At 37.5% G+C, this 15,419-nt stretch overlaps 1 protein-coding gene across 1 annotated transcript in view; it reads left to right on the top strand.

Annotated features, from left to right (window-relative positions):
* The window catches only part of CDKAL1 (CDK5 regulatory subunit associated protein 1-like 1), a 436,847-nt gene that overhangs the window by 392,665 nt on the left and 28,763 nt on the right, over positions 1-15,419 (top strand). Inside the window, exon 13 of the mRNA XM_009326510.1 lies at positions 14,756-14,839. Coding sequence (XP_009324785.1) covers positions 14,756-14,839 — 84 coding nt within the window. The remainder of the gene's footprint in view (positions 1-14,755; positions 14,840-15,419) is intronic.

The following is a 15,419-nucleotide window of genomic DNA, read 5'->3' on the forward strand; positions in this document are numbered from 1 at the left end:
TACTCTGTGGACACCAGAGAACAAACAAAGAAAATCTATGAAACAAGTAGCCCAAGGACAACTGTGTTTTTTCCATGATGCCTTAGAGGATTAGACTGTATTCCGGCAATTATTGTTTTTTCTATGCAGTTTTTTCAAAGAATCATTAAATGTTGAAGTGCTAAAATGCAGCAAAACTGTTAAACAATTTAAAGTGAAAATAAATAGCAGTTTTCCACAGTTTTCTGACTTCATTATCTTTGGATTTTCTATCTATGCTTACCATGAGGTTTCTTTAATTGTTTCTGCAAGGATCTGTGTTTTAGGAAAAATATGTTACCTTCACATTGTGTGCCATGTTTTCGATATTGCTGCTAAAAATATAGTAGTACTTACGAAGTTATATAAGAACAAAACAGTTAAAATGAATCGAGAACAGGTGTATTCTAATGCTAAACTAAAAAATATATCCACATAAGACTGACTAATATTTTTGTTAGTGTAGAAACTAGCAAAATAATGAACACCGAAACACAAGAAGGAAGGCTGTGAAATGGAAAAGCACTCTGCTTGAATAACAGATTGCCCCTATTTTACAGATGGGAAAACTGGGGCACATAGAGAACTTAATTGATTTCCCTAGTGTCACCCTATAAATCATTGATGTGACAAGGCCTAAAGCTGATTCTGTCTGAGAGCTGTGCAGCTAACTCTTTGCCTGACTCTTTTCAATAAACAGATTCTGAAAGCATGTTCTCTTCCATGCAATAATTTATACTTGATGCATGAGAAGCCTGAAGTATGAGCAGATAATGCTATTTGATCTGTATTTTGCAAAAAGCCCTTCCAGATACTCTGTTCTACTTGATCCGCTTCTTTCATGAACAGATTTTGTGTTGCCACCTTCTTTCCTTGTTCAATCTCCTTTCTGTTTGTGTAAATGAAATGGCATATTCTCTCTCCCAGGTTCTGCATTTATTTCATGCTCTCTTGAGTTTGGATCACACAACTCATCTCAACCTCTCTGAGAGGCTAACCGCTTCTTCACTGAAGCTGGGTCATGAATAATTTCCTAGAAAGTGAGGCATTACCTCTTCTTCAACCCTGGAGCAGAGGGAATATCAACTGTGAGCAATTATTACCAGTACCAACCATCTAAAAAGGTAAACCTTTTTAGGTCCCAAAGGCCCCTTCTGAGCAATGGACTCTTCATACGATAAAGAAATTACTACATGTCTTACCAGGTCCCTCACCTTCCTTGCCTCCGTATTAAGTCCTTGTTCTCTTTTAATCAGTCACATTTGTTAGTGCCATTTGTAAATACTGGACTTCAGCAGTCGGTGTCCGGCTCCTGTTGTGTGAGGATTGCTAGTGTACCTCTTGCCTTGCCATCTGGCCTTGACAAAAGGAAACAGATGTGGGACAAACCTAGATTGAGTTCTTGGTTTGGGAGCATTTTCTCTGCCTTTAGAAGGACCTTCAGGTCACTTGTGGCCCATACTTTGGCTTAGCTCACTGCATTGTAGCTTAAAGGAATTTGGAAAAATGTTTGACAAACTTATGAAATGGTCAGAATTTTTATGACAAAAGTTAAAAGATGTATTTTCGAAGTGCTTCAAATACAAATGTGACCAGTTATCTCAGATCTCATACTACCTGAAGAAATTCTGTCCTTGATTATATATAACAAATGAAAGGGCAGATATTTCCTTTATCAAAAGCACTCTTCAGAGATTAAGTTTAACAATATTCCTCTAAAATTATAGCAAAATCTCTACTCTCTCTACTGCCATTCAAGCATAATGGAATATAGCAAAATTCACTATATAAAAAGACAGGGTTTTTTTCCCCAACTTCATGTTGACTTAATGATGAAGCTGCTGATAATCACAGTTGAAGTGTTGGTTTTAAGGTTGGGTGGAGTTTCTGTTTCTTCAGACAAAAATTGTTATTCTGTGACTTCTTTAGGCAAGGAGTCTCTTTTCATTTAATAATAGATTTTTAACCAAGTATATTAAGAGTTGGGAGGTATCTGTTTTATTATTTATACTCATCTAGAATTCTAAGGCTGTGCTGGAAATACAGGCCATCCAAGCCATAATCTCCTTCCATATTGATACTGCCTTTTGTAACACTTGTGATAGGCTTGCTACATACACAAGTAGTAAATATTCATGTACTATGCCTACGTAGTTTAAATAACGATGCAACAAACAGGAGAGCTAGGGAAAAAGATGACCCTGCCCTAATTGCATAAAATGGATCAAAGTTGCAAAAAGTTACCCTGTAGCATGTGGTAGTAGGCAACATCTGCTGAGTTCAAGGGGTTGTTACAATGGCTTCTAAAGCATGGCATGGTTTCTTCTCACCACCTTGCCACAGAAATCCTGTCCCCTGCTATGACAGCCTTTCGCTGTCGGCTCCCAGTCTGGCTCACTGAAAACAGTCTGGAATCAGCACAGCCTCCTTTCCTCTGGGGAGGAGGAAGGATCAGATGGGGAACGTCCCTGAGCGTGCCCCAAGTTGGTAGAAACACTGTGAAAATGTGCATGGTTGGTCACATTGCTTCTGATCATACTGAAATTTCAGATCTGATCTTTGGTATCCAAAGCAGTGTTGCTGTTGCGTCTGAAGCTGGCAGTGTTACGTGATCTGCTGAACTAACTGGTGGTGGTGACGAGGGTGGTGAGGTTTGCCCTTTAATTCCACAAAACTGTTGCGAACCCTTTGTGTTGCAGGGTTCTGTTATCGACGTTTTCTGGTTCCAACCACTAATCAAGTCACTAGTGTATGAAGTTTATAATTGAGCTGTGTCCTAAAATCTTGACATTCAGCTCTGACAATATCAACTTTGTCCAAGCATAAATAAGAAGAAATGATGTCTTTCATTTTTTGTAATCTTTAATGCAGAATAAAGGATCTTAAAAAGAAAAAGTAGTAAGAAGCAATTACGTTGGCCTGTTCCTTTTGTTTCAAAGTTCTGCAATTTCAAATATTTAAACAAAATTTCCAGTAATTCTCAATTAAATTTGTGCACAGTTTTCAGTCACTGATCCCTGTGTTTAGTCAAGTTTCTAGAGCTTGAGGAACCTGAGTGACCTGAGGTGTTTGTATTACTTTTACCGTAATAGCTAGGAAAGACAGAAAGACTACAGTGCAAATACATGGAGAGTCAGTTGGATGCAGGAGATATTGGCTAAAATTTTATGTTAGGTAGAACTGACCAAAGTAACTAGTTCATGTGAAGATATGACCTTTTTCACGTGATAAATTGTGGTGCCATTTCTACCACATCCTCTAGGAGAAAGAAACAGTCCTAAAATTGTTTAGCCAGGAGCCTTCTTATTTTCAGACAGTAAGCTTCATTCCCATTTTAGTGTGCTATAATCAAACTCCAGCCCCCATGCTGGCTTTCTCGGCAATCTTTTTCACTTGTGCAATGTGAAGCGTGCATCAGCCCAGACCTGTTCTCCAGTATAGGCGATGAACCCAGCTATAACTATTATGCCAAGCAACTTTGATTGCATGAAACAGTGTAAAATCTAAGTATCATTCTTTTCTCCTTTCTTACATACCTGTTTCACGTGATCACCTCACAGAAATTAGTTTATGCTCTTCTTGCTGTTTCTGACATAAAGAGATAACACACAAATGACGATCCAGAATTCTCTTTGGAGAATTCATACTTAGCTGTTAAAGTGTAAGAGTGACTAAGATGACCTAGGACTGGCTCATTTTGTGCCCCATCTCAATTGTTTAAAAGGCAATTTAAGGCTAATTACTGGCATTTTGCCTTTGAAAACCAGTTGCTTATTGTGTTGTTGCCTTTACTGGTGTACAGTAGAGAGGTGTAAAAGGGGAAAGGGGCATAGATTTTGAAAGTGGAAAATAGTAAGCTTTGTTTTTTTCATGGGGACATCACTTTTCCTCCTCCATGCTTGGAGCATCTCTATGTGGATGAAACCAAGCAATGGTTTGTGCTTCCTCCTGCGCATATGAGGCGTGTTCATAGAGTCCCTTCAGTAGCAGAGCAATTTTCGGGGAAAATAAAAAGAACAATTGTCTCAAGCCAGGTGTGGTAGAAAGGTAAGATAAAATTACATGTTGGGCAATTCAGTAAGATGTAGGCAGAAGGAGGAAAGAAGCTAGGAGAAACCTTGCTGGTTTTGAGTTTTTAGTCTAAATGTGCTGAAGAGTTTTTCTCAGGAATGGGACTATTGTTTAGTCTCACTCAGCTTTTTCATTCCAGTCAGGTATGGGGGAAATAGCACTCTGAAAGGAGGAAAAGCAGAAGAGGAAAAAGGGCAGGGTAGGAAAATAAAATGCTGCGTACAACTGACCTTCTGATATGACCCAAGACTGAATGAAGGCAACGGCAAAAACAAATGCATGGATGTTTCTCACAAGTGTTTCCACATAATTTCGGTACATTCATTTCTCTGGCTTTGAGAACATTAGAATACAGGATTGACAGCAGTTACGGGAATACGACAGTTATTTTTGCCTAGTGTGCCCCATTTGTTAATACATTTCTTTTAATGAATGGTGATTTGTTTCCTATGCCTCTGATTTTATGTTGCATTTTGACTCTGATTAATTGCAGATTACTTACCAAAGGGAATGACCATAAATAGAATTTTGAAATAATATTTTTTCTTTGGAGAATTGTTGTATTTACGTGGCACATTCTATTTGTATGTGCAGGCTTTTGTCACAGAGGCATAAGAAGATCCTTTATTCTTGAGGCCCTGTTTCACAGCTATCAACCTCCTTTGAGGATGGTTGGCAAAGACTATAAAGACAGGCAAAGCCACTCCTTTCTTGACTATTCAAGACTGCTGAGCAATGTGTAAAACTCCCTCTGAATCCCCATTTTCATGTACACTGAAGACACTTAAAACTAGTGGCTAATCATTCCTCTTGCCATAACCACACAGAAGGTTAAAAAGATCTGTCATGCAATTGCTGAAGAATCTTTTTGTTTTGGTTGGTTTTACTCTTGTGTTAGCAAAGACTTTGTACCATAAGAAGTTTAAGGCCTGTCTAGCTACTGTATTGTTTGGTGTATGTATCCAAACCATTGTATTGGTTTTATTGATAATGTAACCGATACACTTGGTTTGGAATTTGAAACCTGCTAGGTGAGAACATAATAGTCTGATTAATGATGTGATATGCACAGAACTGCAGCCAAAATATTGACATCAGCTGTAATTTTTTATTCAAAACTAGTTTTTTAGAAAGGTTTATGATATGGTCTTAACACCTGCATTAGAGATTATAGTGTGTCTCTTGTTGATTCATCTCAATAATTAATTTCAGTTGCAATTAAATTGTACAGCTTGTTTCACTTTTTGTCTTGTTAAAATTCAACTACAGCATAGGATGTTGCTGCTTAGTTTGCAAGATTGTAGAAACCCCTAGTGTCTTCCAATTTTTAAGATTTCTTATTGTCTGGGCTAAGGACGGACTTTTTTAAAGAGGAGAAGGTTGCACACAGTGGTATAGGTGTTGAAGAGAACTTACAAAGTAGTGAGGCCTTTAATTTGACATATTTCTTTCTGATGTTATGCAAAAGGTAGTGTGCTGAGGCATATACAACAGCACACAATTGAAATTTCTATGATAACTTTATGCATAGCCTTGAGAATTAAGTGGGTTATAAAGAAGACATTAGAAAGAAAAACTTAGTCCATAGTAATTTTTTTTTCTTTTTCTTCTAGAACAGAAATGATTTATCTTACGATTTTCTTGAACTGATCTCTGTTAACTTCCTTTAATGGATAATAAAGAATTGGTCAGAATTATTATTCTAGTATGCTAATGAAGGGGTGCTTCTTTTGGTTACCTTTTTTATATGCAAATAATTGGCATACTGTTTAAAAACAGTAAAATGCATCACAACTAGTTTGACAGTCGTGACTATTAAATTCTAAACAACATGAAGTCACACTACGTTTATCACTCTTTAATGAATCATTCACTTTGGTCCCTCTGTAAGCCCTTGATGTCATTTGTCATTCAGCACTATGCCTCTAGAAGTGTCAGCAGTTCTAGGGTCTTACCTTGCCATAGATTGAAGAAAACCCCCGAAGTGTGTAATTTTTGATCATATATTGGCTACCTTCAAAATAAAAAAAAAAATCATTATCCTATTCTCATTATCAGCTTCTGATGATGTTCAGATGCTTTTGTTAGTAGCCTGTGATTCATGTATGCAAAAGGAGTTTTATTATTCTTTTGAAAAGAAAGCTGATACATATTTATACCCTTATTCTTTAACTCTTTCAGTTACTGCCACCATTTTGTATTGTAAGTTAATTAACTTGCAACAGTGTCATGTTATGTATTTTGTGTGTTGCTAAATGTATTAATACAGCTTTTAGTGGATTTTGGGGAAGAGTTGGGTTTGGGTTTGTGTACGGGGTCATTTTGGACCTTTCTTTTTTCTGTTTTATCCCATCTCCTCTTCCTTTGTTTTCAGATAAGATGAACAGAGAACACTGGCTTCAGTTGTAGGACGAGCAGAAAAACTATATTGATATTTTGGAGAGAAGCCCAACTTTTTGGAGCAGTCTTTTTGGTGTATTTGATTAAAAAATATCAGGCTATAGATGTATTCTAAGAGCATCCAGTCTTACTGTGGGGATTCCAGTATCGTGTCGGGGAAGGTGGTATTGACTGTTGATTTGTGTCGACGCTATCTGCACTTTGTCATCTGTGTTCTTGCATCCGGTATTTTCACCTACTCCTAACTTTTTCCAGCTTTCTCCTGTCTATGAGGAAGCAACGTGCAGTTCTGCCTGCGATTTACCGAAGTTACGCTTATGTTAGGGCCTTTTATTATTACTGGCAGTTCTCTCCAACAGCTAGTGATGCTGAATCTGTGCTGAACACAGTATTACATGGGTCTGTACTACATCAGCACCCTTCTCACAGAGCCACTGGTGAGCAGTTTTCTTTCCATAGTGTAGACAAGACTTTAGTCTGAGAAAAAGAGATTGGTATTGCAAGTTCCTAAAGTAATTTCTGGAGAAGTTATTTGGTAGGGTATTTACCAAGATGATTTATAAATTCTCATATAACTGATACTTGTCTGGGCTTATGCAGCTGTTAAAAGAGATCACTGAAACAGGAATTGCATATTGTTGCCTTAGCAACTGCCACTTCATATTGTGCTTAAATCACTTGGAAATATGCAGTGTATTTTAAGGAATTGCTTCCAACAAAAACAGCCAATCTTAAATAATTTTAAATAATTTCACTGGAGAAGCTGAAAGGATGGCCTTTCCTAACAAAGACAATCATATTTTTAAGCTTGGTAGCCTTACTTCATCACAGGCTTAGCTTGTTAAAAAAGGCAAAATAAAATTTAAAGAAACCAAGTATTTGTTTACTCATGCCACCGGAATCCATGTGATTGCCAAATTGGCTGGAATTTGCAAATATTTTTAAAAGATTCCTCTAAATGCCATCTTCCATTCTAGAAGATCGGCATTAATAGTATAGTTTCCTATACTTGTATTTTAAATGTCAACTTTCCTTAAGGGCAGACTGTTTGTCTAGTTTTTTGTTTTGTTTGTGAACTGTTACGGGTATGAAAGGAAGACCTTAAACATACTTTACCTATTCAGATGTTTCTTGTTCCTATTTTGAACTGATCTTTTCATTTAGACTTTTTCTGTAGATATTTGCTGCAGTTCTATGGGGTTTGTTAGATCATCTGAAAAAAAGAGAGGAGGGGCTTTTGCCAGAATTACATTAAGACAGTTGCTTGAGTGCTCATGCTACATGATAGTCTCAAATACCAGTTCTGCATAGAGTATTTTATATTGCTATAGCAACTTCCCCAGCTTTGTGGTCACTGCTCTGTGAGCTGTGTAACAATCAGAATTGGATTTTGCACATGTGGAAACAGTTTCAGAGAGGACAAGGAAACAGCCAGAGTCCCTTAGCAACGTTGTGCCGGATCCAGAATAAAACCCGATTCTGCCACCTCATCCTTTTACTGCTTAAGCTGAGGTTTACAACAGAAAGATCCAAACGAGAGAGACTGCTTTAAGAGGCAGTATACATATCTCCCATTTCAGAAATCTTATTTTCCTTTTATAATATTGTACACAGTTAATAAAATTTAGAAAGGTAATATGACAGAGTTGTCAACGTGCTACTTTTATTACTCCTTTTCTAGGCAACGCAAAGGAGAGACAAGTAAAATGCAAACTTACAGAATTTAAAAGGAATCAGATATTTTGAGGACCAGTTGTCATTTTTAGGTCACCGCTCACATCTCTGAATATAATTTTCAACTGAGCTGCATGGCACGGTTTGTATGTGCTGGAAGAAGCTACATTTTCACAGCAGGAGACCAAATCAAAATGAAGCAGTCAGATGCAGGTGCACAGTAATAGAAAGGATCTATTTACCCTGAAGCGTGAGCAATGGGCCAAGAAAGCAGAAGCAGTCTACTTCCATCTCTTGCCTCCTCCTCTCCCTACCTTTTCCCTCCCCCATCGCTATGCCAGCAAATTCATAAGGGGACCAAAGAGAACGTGTTCACTTGCTTTTAATGATCTGCATTACCTGCTGCTGAAGGTCTGAGGCACTTTGCTGATTGTGTACTATTAGAGCTGGCTGTCTTTAATTTATACCTAATCCTTCCTCCTGCTTGCACAGCCTCAAGCTGGCCTGGAAAATGGTTGAAAGAGTTTGTCCTGTGGGCATCTGTTGCCTGTGTCCATTCTGAATTCTTGAATGATGGTGTGGAAGGAGCAGTATGTCTGAGGCATGTGTGCCTAAAACAAAAAAAAAAAGGCAGTTTGCTTAGATATTATTTTATAAATCATACGTTTTATGTAATCCTTTTAAAATAAAATTTCTGCAGCTTTGTTTAAAGATGGGCAGTTTAATAATGGTCGTTTGGCAAAGTCAGCTGTATTGGTTGGCAGTGACATGAGACACCTTGATGAACGTTGGCTGCTTTTCACTTGGGATTCTGGAGTTCTCCAGTTAAGAGCTAAGTACTTTCCTATGTCGGAAGACAACCACCCAATGCGGTTTCCAAGGCTGCAAAAAAACTGAGCAATGTAAGTAAGGGAAAAACACTGACTCACAGCGAGTGTGAAATGGTAAAATTTAGCCACACTGGACAAAACAGTCTGATATGGATAGTGGGACCAGAAATATCCACTATCTTTAGTGTATTTATTTGTAGTTCACACATAGCTCTGTGATCTATGTAGGAGATTGAGAATTTTGGTTTCCTTGCTAATTAGTGGTATTGTAGGACTGAGGCAGCATCATCCAGGTTTGGGAGGAGGAAGAAGGAATACATGAAATCTGTGTGGTGAATTCTGCCGCTTACTCTGCACCTCTGGAGTGGTCAGGTTCTCTGTTTCTTTCCTCAGGTGTAAAATGGGCCAGACACATGTTGTAAAGATTAATCTGATTGATGCTTGTCTGATGTAAAAGATACAGGATTCTAAATATTAATGTCACTCTGTTGCTGCATTTCTGTACAGAGTTATGCACTAAACATAACATAATATAAAGGAGGCACCTACCCATCTGGCATTGGACAGCAGTGGTAGCATAAGCCCTAGTAAAGTGGCAGCTGTCTATGCTGTATGCTAGAAAAGTATTTTTATCCTGGCATAAAAATTGCCATGCTCAGGAGCTGAACTGTTTTAATGTTACTGCTTTCCAATCTCCACACTAAAACCCTAACAACTCTGTAGAAAAACTCTGAGACAAGTCCATTCTTTGTCTCCAGTACTACCTTCAGAAAGGGAGATGATACGTATACACCCTAAATGTTGGAGGAGCAGTGCTGAATAGCAGAAAAAAGCAGTACAAAGGAGAGTTTGGAGAGAGATGTGTTCTGGTATCATCAAAATGGGACCATGTCATAAGTTTCTACAGACTTTGTCTTTTTTACAGGGGGGTTGTGGCACACCTAGGCTTGTCTGTCAGGAGGAGAAAACACCTACAATGTATAAATAGAAGGCTTAGAGAATGCTTAACTATCATCACAGAGGGATTAATGTGATTCATAAAAATCCATGAGAGGTCCAGCAGTACTTCTCTGCTTTACAGGGAAGGACACCATCTGCATAATTATTAAAATTTATTTTAAATAATTAGACCACAATCCTGAAAAATCAGGAAAGAAGTATACCAAAACTAATGTAAAATGAACACTTTCTAAATTACTTTTGCTTAAACTTTGTTATACTTAGTAAAGGTCAAATTATGCATGTTTACCAGAAATACTCTGTACATCAGACTAATCTGCTAAAACATACACACATAAATTGTGATGGTGTGTATTTTTTATTGCCTGCTTTATGATGTATTTAAATAACAAATAAAGGAAAGTAGCTTTTTGCGTGGCTTCCAAGTATGTTGTACTAAGTGTGCTCCACAATGTTTGAGGTCAGAATCCAAGCCAGCCTCCTTCAACACAAATGGAGAAATGCTCATCGATTCCACTATGAATTGAACTCAACCTGAAAGGAGGCTTTGGCAACTGTCTCTAAATCAGTGGAGATGGCTGTATGTGCAGTGTGCCTTCTTCTATGGGAGAAGTATAGAAATACAGTGGCTATTTTTTTTTTTTTTTTTTAGCCAAACAGAGACTCTTAAAAACAAAACTAGCAAAATTCAGATAAAAGAACAATAAGGAAATGGTGAGAAAGAACATGTGCCACATGCTCTGGCTGTAATAAATAATGAATCAAACTGGAACAATTACAGTTTTCATTAACTAAAAAAAAGATTAGGAGCATACGTTATCTGAGTATAATTACAGCAGGCCGTTGCTGAGGTTATGTAGCAATATTCTATCAAAGCATGTAAACAGGGCCCGTCTTTTGCACCCATACTATTGTAGAATTTAAAAATCAGTCTTGTGTTTTATGTGATTCAGTCAGTTTTGGTTTAAAAAACAAACCTAATTTGCAGCCAAGAAGGATGTTTGACATTTCTTACCATTCATTCATTTTAGAAAATCAGCCAGCTGGAAAAACTGCTTTATATGGTATTTGGTAAAGGAAAAACTGAGATATAGAATTATCATGTCAGAATTCCCTGTAGGATAAACGAAAATGAAATAAAAGTTCATACATTATTTGATTACTAATTCTGAGATTTACAAACTACCTGGCAGCTGTTGCAGCGTAGGAAGTGATAGGACCAGCAGTGCTTGTTGCATTATTTTCGGTGAAAACAAATTCTCCTTGTGTAAATGATGTGACCAGTCCATCTTGGGATGGGAGAGGTTGCCAGGCAAGTTTTTTGCTATCATTCATTATTATTTTCATATTATCCTCCATAAAGAAAAAAAATCCTGGTTCTGTAGGAATCTTTCCAAACCAAGATGCCAGGGCTGTTTCCTCAGTTCCAGATGCTTTGTCAGAATTGTAGCTCCCTGAGAGCTGGAACTCGTGCATACCTGTGGAAGCAGATGAAAGAATAGGAATAAAAATAAGATACTGAATTACTTCTGCTGGTACATGCCTGAAAAAAATCATCAAAGGTTATTATAATTACGACTGTTATTAGATATCGTGTCTGGTTTCTGCATATTTAAATTCTTTCTGAGAGAGGTTAAACTTAGGCACTTAGAGATCCCAGGGGAATAATTGCAGAAATGATGACATATTCCACTTCTTGAACAAATTTCAATACCAAAGCTGCATTCTCCGTACTTACATTTCTTAATTATACTTGGATGCAGGATAGATAGTCATTTTCTGTCTTACAAATGCATGTAGCCAATTAGTCTTTTAGATCATGAATACCCAATGGCCTAACTCATTAAATGGAATTTTCCTTTTCTGTTGTTATGGCAAAAGAGTCTGCAAATAGCTGAATATTGTCTTTCTCTGTGAGCTCAGCCTTGGCCAAGGCTACAAAATCCAGTAACTTGAGCAAGTGAACAATTACTGGGTTTACCTCTACTCCTTACAGTATGCCATCTTAGTGGTGTGAGTGTGTGCATGTATGTATTGTACATTGGTATAGGCTGTTCAGCTCCTCTGCACTTCTGGTACTCAATTTTAATGCCACAGTTTTGATGCTATGTGATGGATTTAGACTTCCTGATTTCCTCCCATTCCCAAGAAATTCTGAGCCCAGAAGCTCTGTCTGGCCCACTGAGATGTGGATACCTGAGCTCTTCTTGCTCAGGGAAGCAAAGATAAGAAAAACTGGCAATGTGTCTCTGAAGAAACCACTGCTTATGTCAAATGATCAAACATAGGTGTTCTTTTCTTCCCTCTGCTTTTTTTTTTTAATTATTATTATTTTTTGCATATCATGCTTGCCAGTCTGTCATCTGAGAGTGTGAAGATAACACATGTAGCTTAGACCACCTCACAGGCAGGATTCATAGAGATGATGAAGGCAGAACATTATGACCAGAGAGAACCAGGGAACCACAAGACAATTGTGAAATGAGTTACAGAGCCAGTATTGCTTTGGGACGGTTTTGCTGTTACGGTATTGGTAAATAATGAATACAATGTGAGGACATGACTTGGTGAGTGGCCTTGGTGCTTTTCAGGGGTAGCGTGTTTCCCCAAGGGTGAGTGTTGCTTATCTAACATTTCGTTCTCCTCTTTTTCATAATATTGTGTGACATCTGAGACTTTGGTACTGTAGTGCTACAGCAGATACTGGGTTGTGATTTTAAAAGCTATGGTCTCAAATATTATAGAAACAACAAAACCTCTCTGTTCAGGGGAAGTGTTCCCTGTAATCTTATTACTGGTGTAGTTATCTCCAGTGCCGCCTTGACATGTATTTGCAAAACTCCTCTGGGGATTTGAATTGAATAACTCTTTCTTGAAAGAAAAAAAACGCCTTACTGTTTAGGGGAATGGTAAACGGTTACACTGGATTTAGGTTACTAAAATTTGAGTATGTTGTATCTGTTGTTATTTGTAATTGCAGATTTCCCAGAGAAACATGAACAGAAATTTTAAATGTGCTATAAACAACTTAAACACCTCTTAAAAGTATGCAAAAATATACATCTTTTCTACTATTAGGATTCTGTTACTGGGTCTGTAACTCGGGGCTTGTGCCCCATCTGCTGTGTAGCCCACACTTGTGGTCCTGGGGAATTAACTCTTAACTGCGTTTGGGGAGATGAGCTGGGTGCTCGCTGTCTCCCCTGCTCTCCAGGGTTTACTTTGGGAATACTCCAGGTACGTGCGCAGGGAAGGGAAGGCAAGAGTTATTCCATGAAGTCTTTCTGTTTGGCGAGTGGAGAATTATATATGTATTGTGTGTGTGTATATATATGCGTGTATATACAGTGTGTATATATATATACACACTGTAATGTAGATGTGATATTGCTGTTCTTATTTCTTCATGTTCTTTTTTCTGCCATTGACTGTTAGAGAAAATCCTAATCTTCTCTTTTACTGCTTGTACCTTAAAGAATCAAAACATTATTATCTGATCTGCATCTTCTTGCTAATTCACATGGACCTTACGATGGAGGCCTTAAAACTTCTGCATAACAGTTGCCACCAGGATGTGGTGGAAGTCTTTCAGGGAGCGGGGAGGGTCTTGAATGCAGCTTTGCTCGCAGATATTAAAAGTTTGGAGTAAAATGTGAAACCATTTTTGATTCTCAAAATAGTGGCAGCAATAAAAGCAGCGAGTAAATTTAACTTGATAGACAGTTGTAATTTGCAGAATGCATTTGTCAAATAGTTTGGAAAGAATCCGGGGCACATTTAGATGAAAAAAAAATAGAGATGGGCTCAGACTAAAAATGTGAGCTAAATGGCCTCCAAGGTTTGTAGAAATTAGGCTATAAACTTCATTACACAACTCAGTAATGGACCAAATCAAAAGGTGGTGTGTGTGGGATTTTGAACTTTGGGGAAGGTCAGATTTTGTTTCATATCTACTTGGCAACTAAATGCAACTGAGTTGTCTCGGGGTCTTCCATTTAACTGATTGTAAAACTGGTGCTTCCTTTAAATTGTGTAAGTGCATTTGGAAGTTGGGAGGTATAATTGATACACTGGGCTTTTTAGCCCAGTGTTTATTTGGCCTTTAATATCACTGTGTCTGTAAGTTGTTAAAAACTCTTCTTCACTGAGTCTTTGTAATATGCAGTGTTGACTCCACTGTCATGGAAATCAATGTGATTTCACGAGTACCGCTTAGTAAATCACCAAGAAGGGATAAAGAGATGCCCTATCATTGTAAATAACAAGTGTGGCTTTTAAAAAAAAGGTGGCAAATAGATGAGCTTGATGGCATCTAGAAGTTGTGCAGTGTGCTACAGTTCCCTGCTTCTCTCAGATGTTGCTAATTGTTTTATTTGTCATAGGGCTGTTGGGGGGAGAGGTGTTACCCTTTTTGTGATTGATTGATTGACTGAAGAATTTTATGCTGAAGGGGAGTTTTTTCATTAGTTGGATGAAGTCGTAACAGATTCTGTGCGCATCTAACATTATTATTTGTTATTGTGTTAGTAAGTAAAAATCAGTTTATATTTCTGAACTGCATTTTCATGTTTAAGTCATTACAGTACCACAGTTCTAGCCCTTAATTCTGACTTTTAACCCTGTAAGTTTTAGACAGTTTGAATTAGGGCTTTCTCTGCCCCGCTTTCTTGCTGACACAGAATTTCCTCAGAGAATTTGATTATTTCTACTAAGAATGTTTGTTGTAGTTGCAGCTCTCTTCTGAGTGTAATTCATTATTTTTGTTTTCTGAGTCCTCTCTCTTGTCTTCTTTTATTTTCCAGGTTGGTGAGAGGCAGAGGGTTCTGGTTACAGAAGAATCCTTTGATTCCAATTACTATGTTGCTCACAATCCTTTCTATGAGCAGGTACAGTTAAATAAACAAAATAACATCTTTTTGTTTTATCTTTGCTTTCTGATAATCTCAGGAACACAGTATGCCACGGTGCAAAAAGCAAGTAAAGGAATAAGAACATTTTCCAGGAAAGGTGTGACTATCAAGTCTTGTTTATGAGATATTTTGTTTCTGTGTTGTCAATACAATTTACCTGAAATTATGTTAAGAAATACACAGTGGCTCTTTGAGTATACAGCATGAGAAGGATACATGATATATATCCAAATAACATTATTTGAATGGTTTAAGAAGCTGTTAATTATTGCAGTAATTTTAATTTCTGTGTCTCCAAAGCATTGTTTTCTGAATAGTTGAATCTTGAAAATTTCCATACATCTTTCAGAAAATTCTTTAAAGCAATGCAATTTGCAAAAAAAAAAATTTCAAACAATAGGAAGGGTCTTTAGATTAACACTTCAGCCTGATATGTTTTATTTCATTCTATGTATTTTCTATAAATGAGTTCTTTCCACACAGAAACATCATCTTTGGGCTAGGAAGGAAGTACAACATCTATTTCACGAAATTATTATTTTTGCTCAAAAGCAGG

This window comes from Pygoscelis adeliae, unplaced genomic scaffold (genome assembly GCF_000699105.1).
Source record: "Pygoscelis adeliae isolate BGI_AS28 unplaced genomic scaffold, ASM69910v1 Scaffold186, whole genome shotgun sequence".
NCBI lineage: Eukaryota > Metazoa > Chordata > Aves > Sphenisciformes > Spheniscidae > Pygoscelis > Pygoscelis adeliae.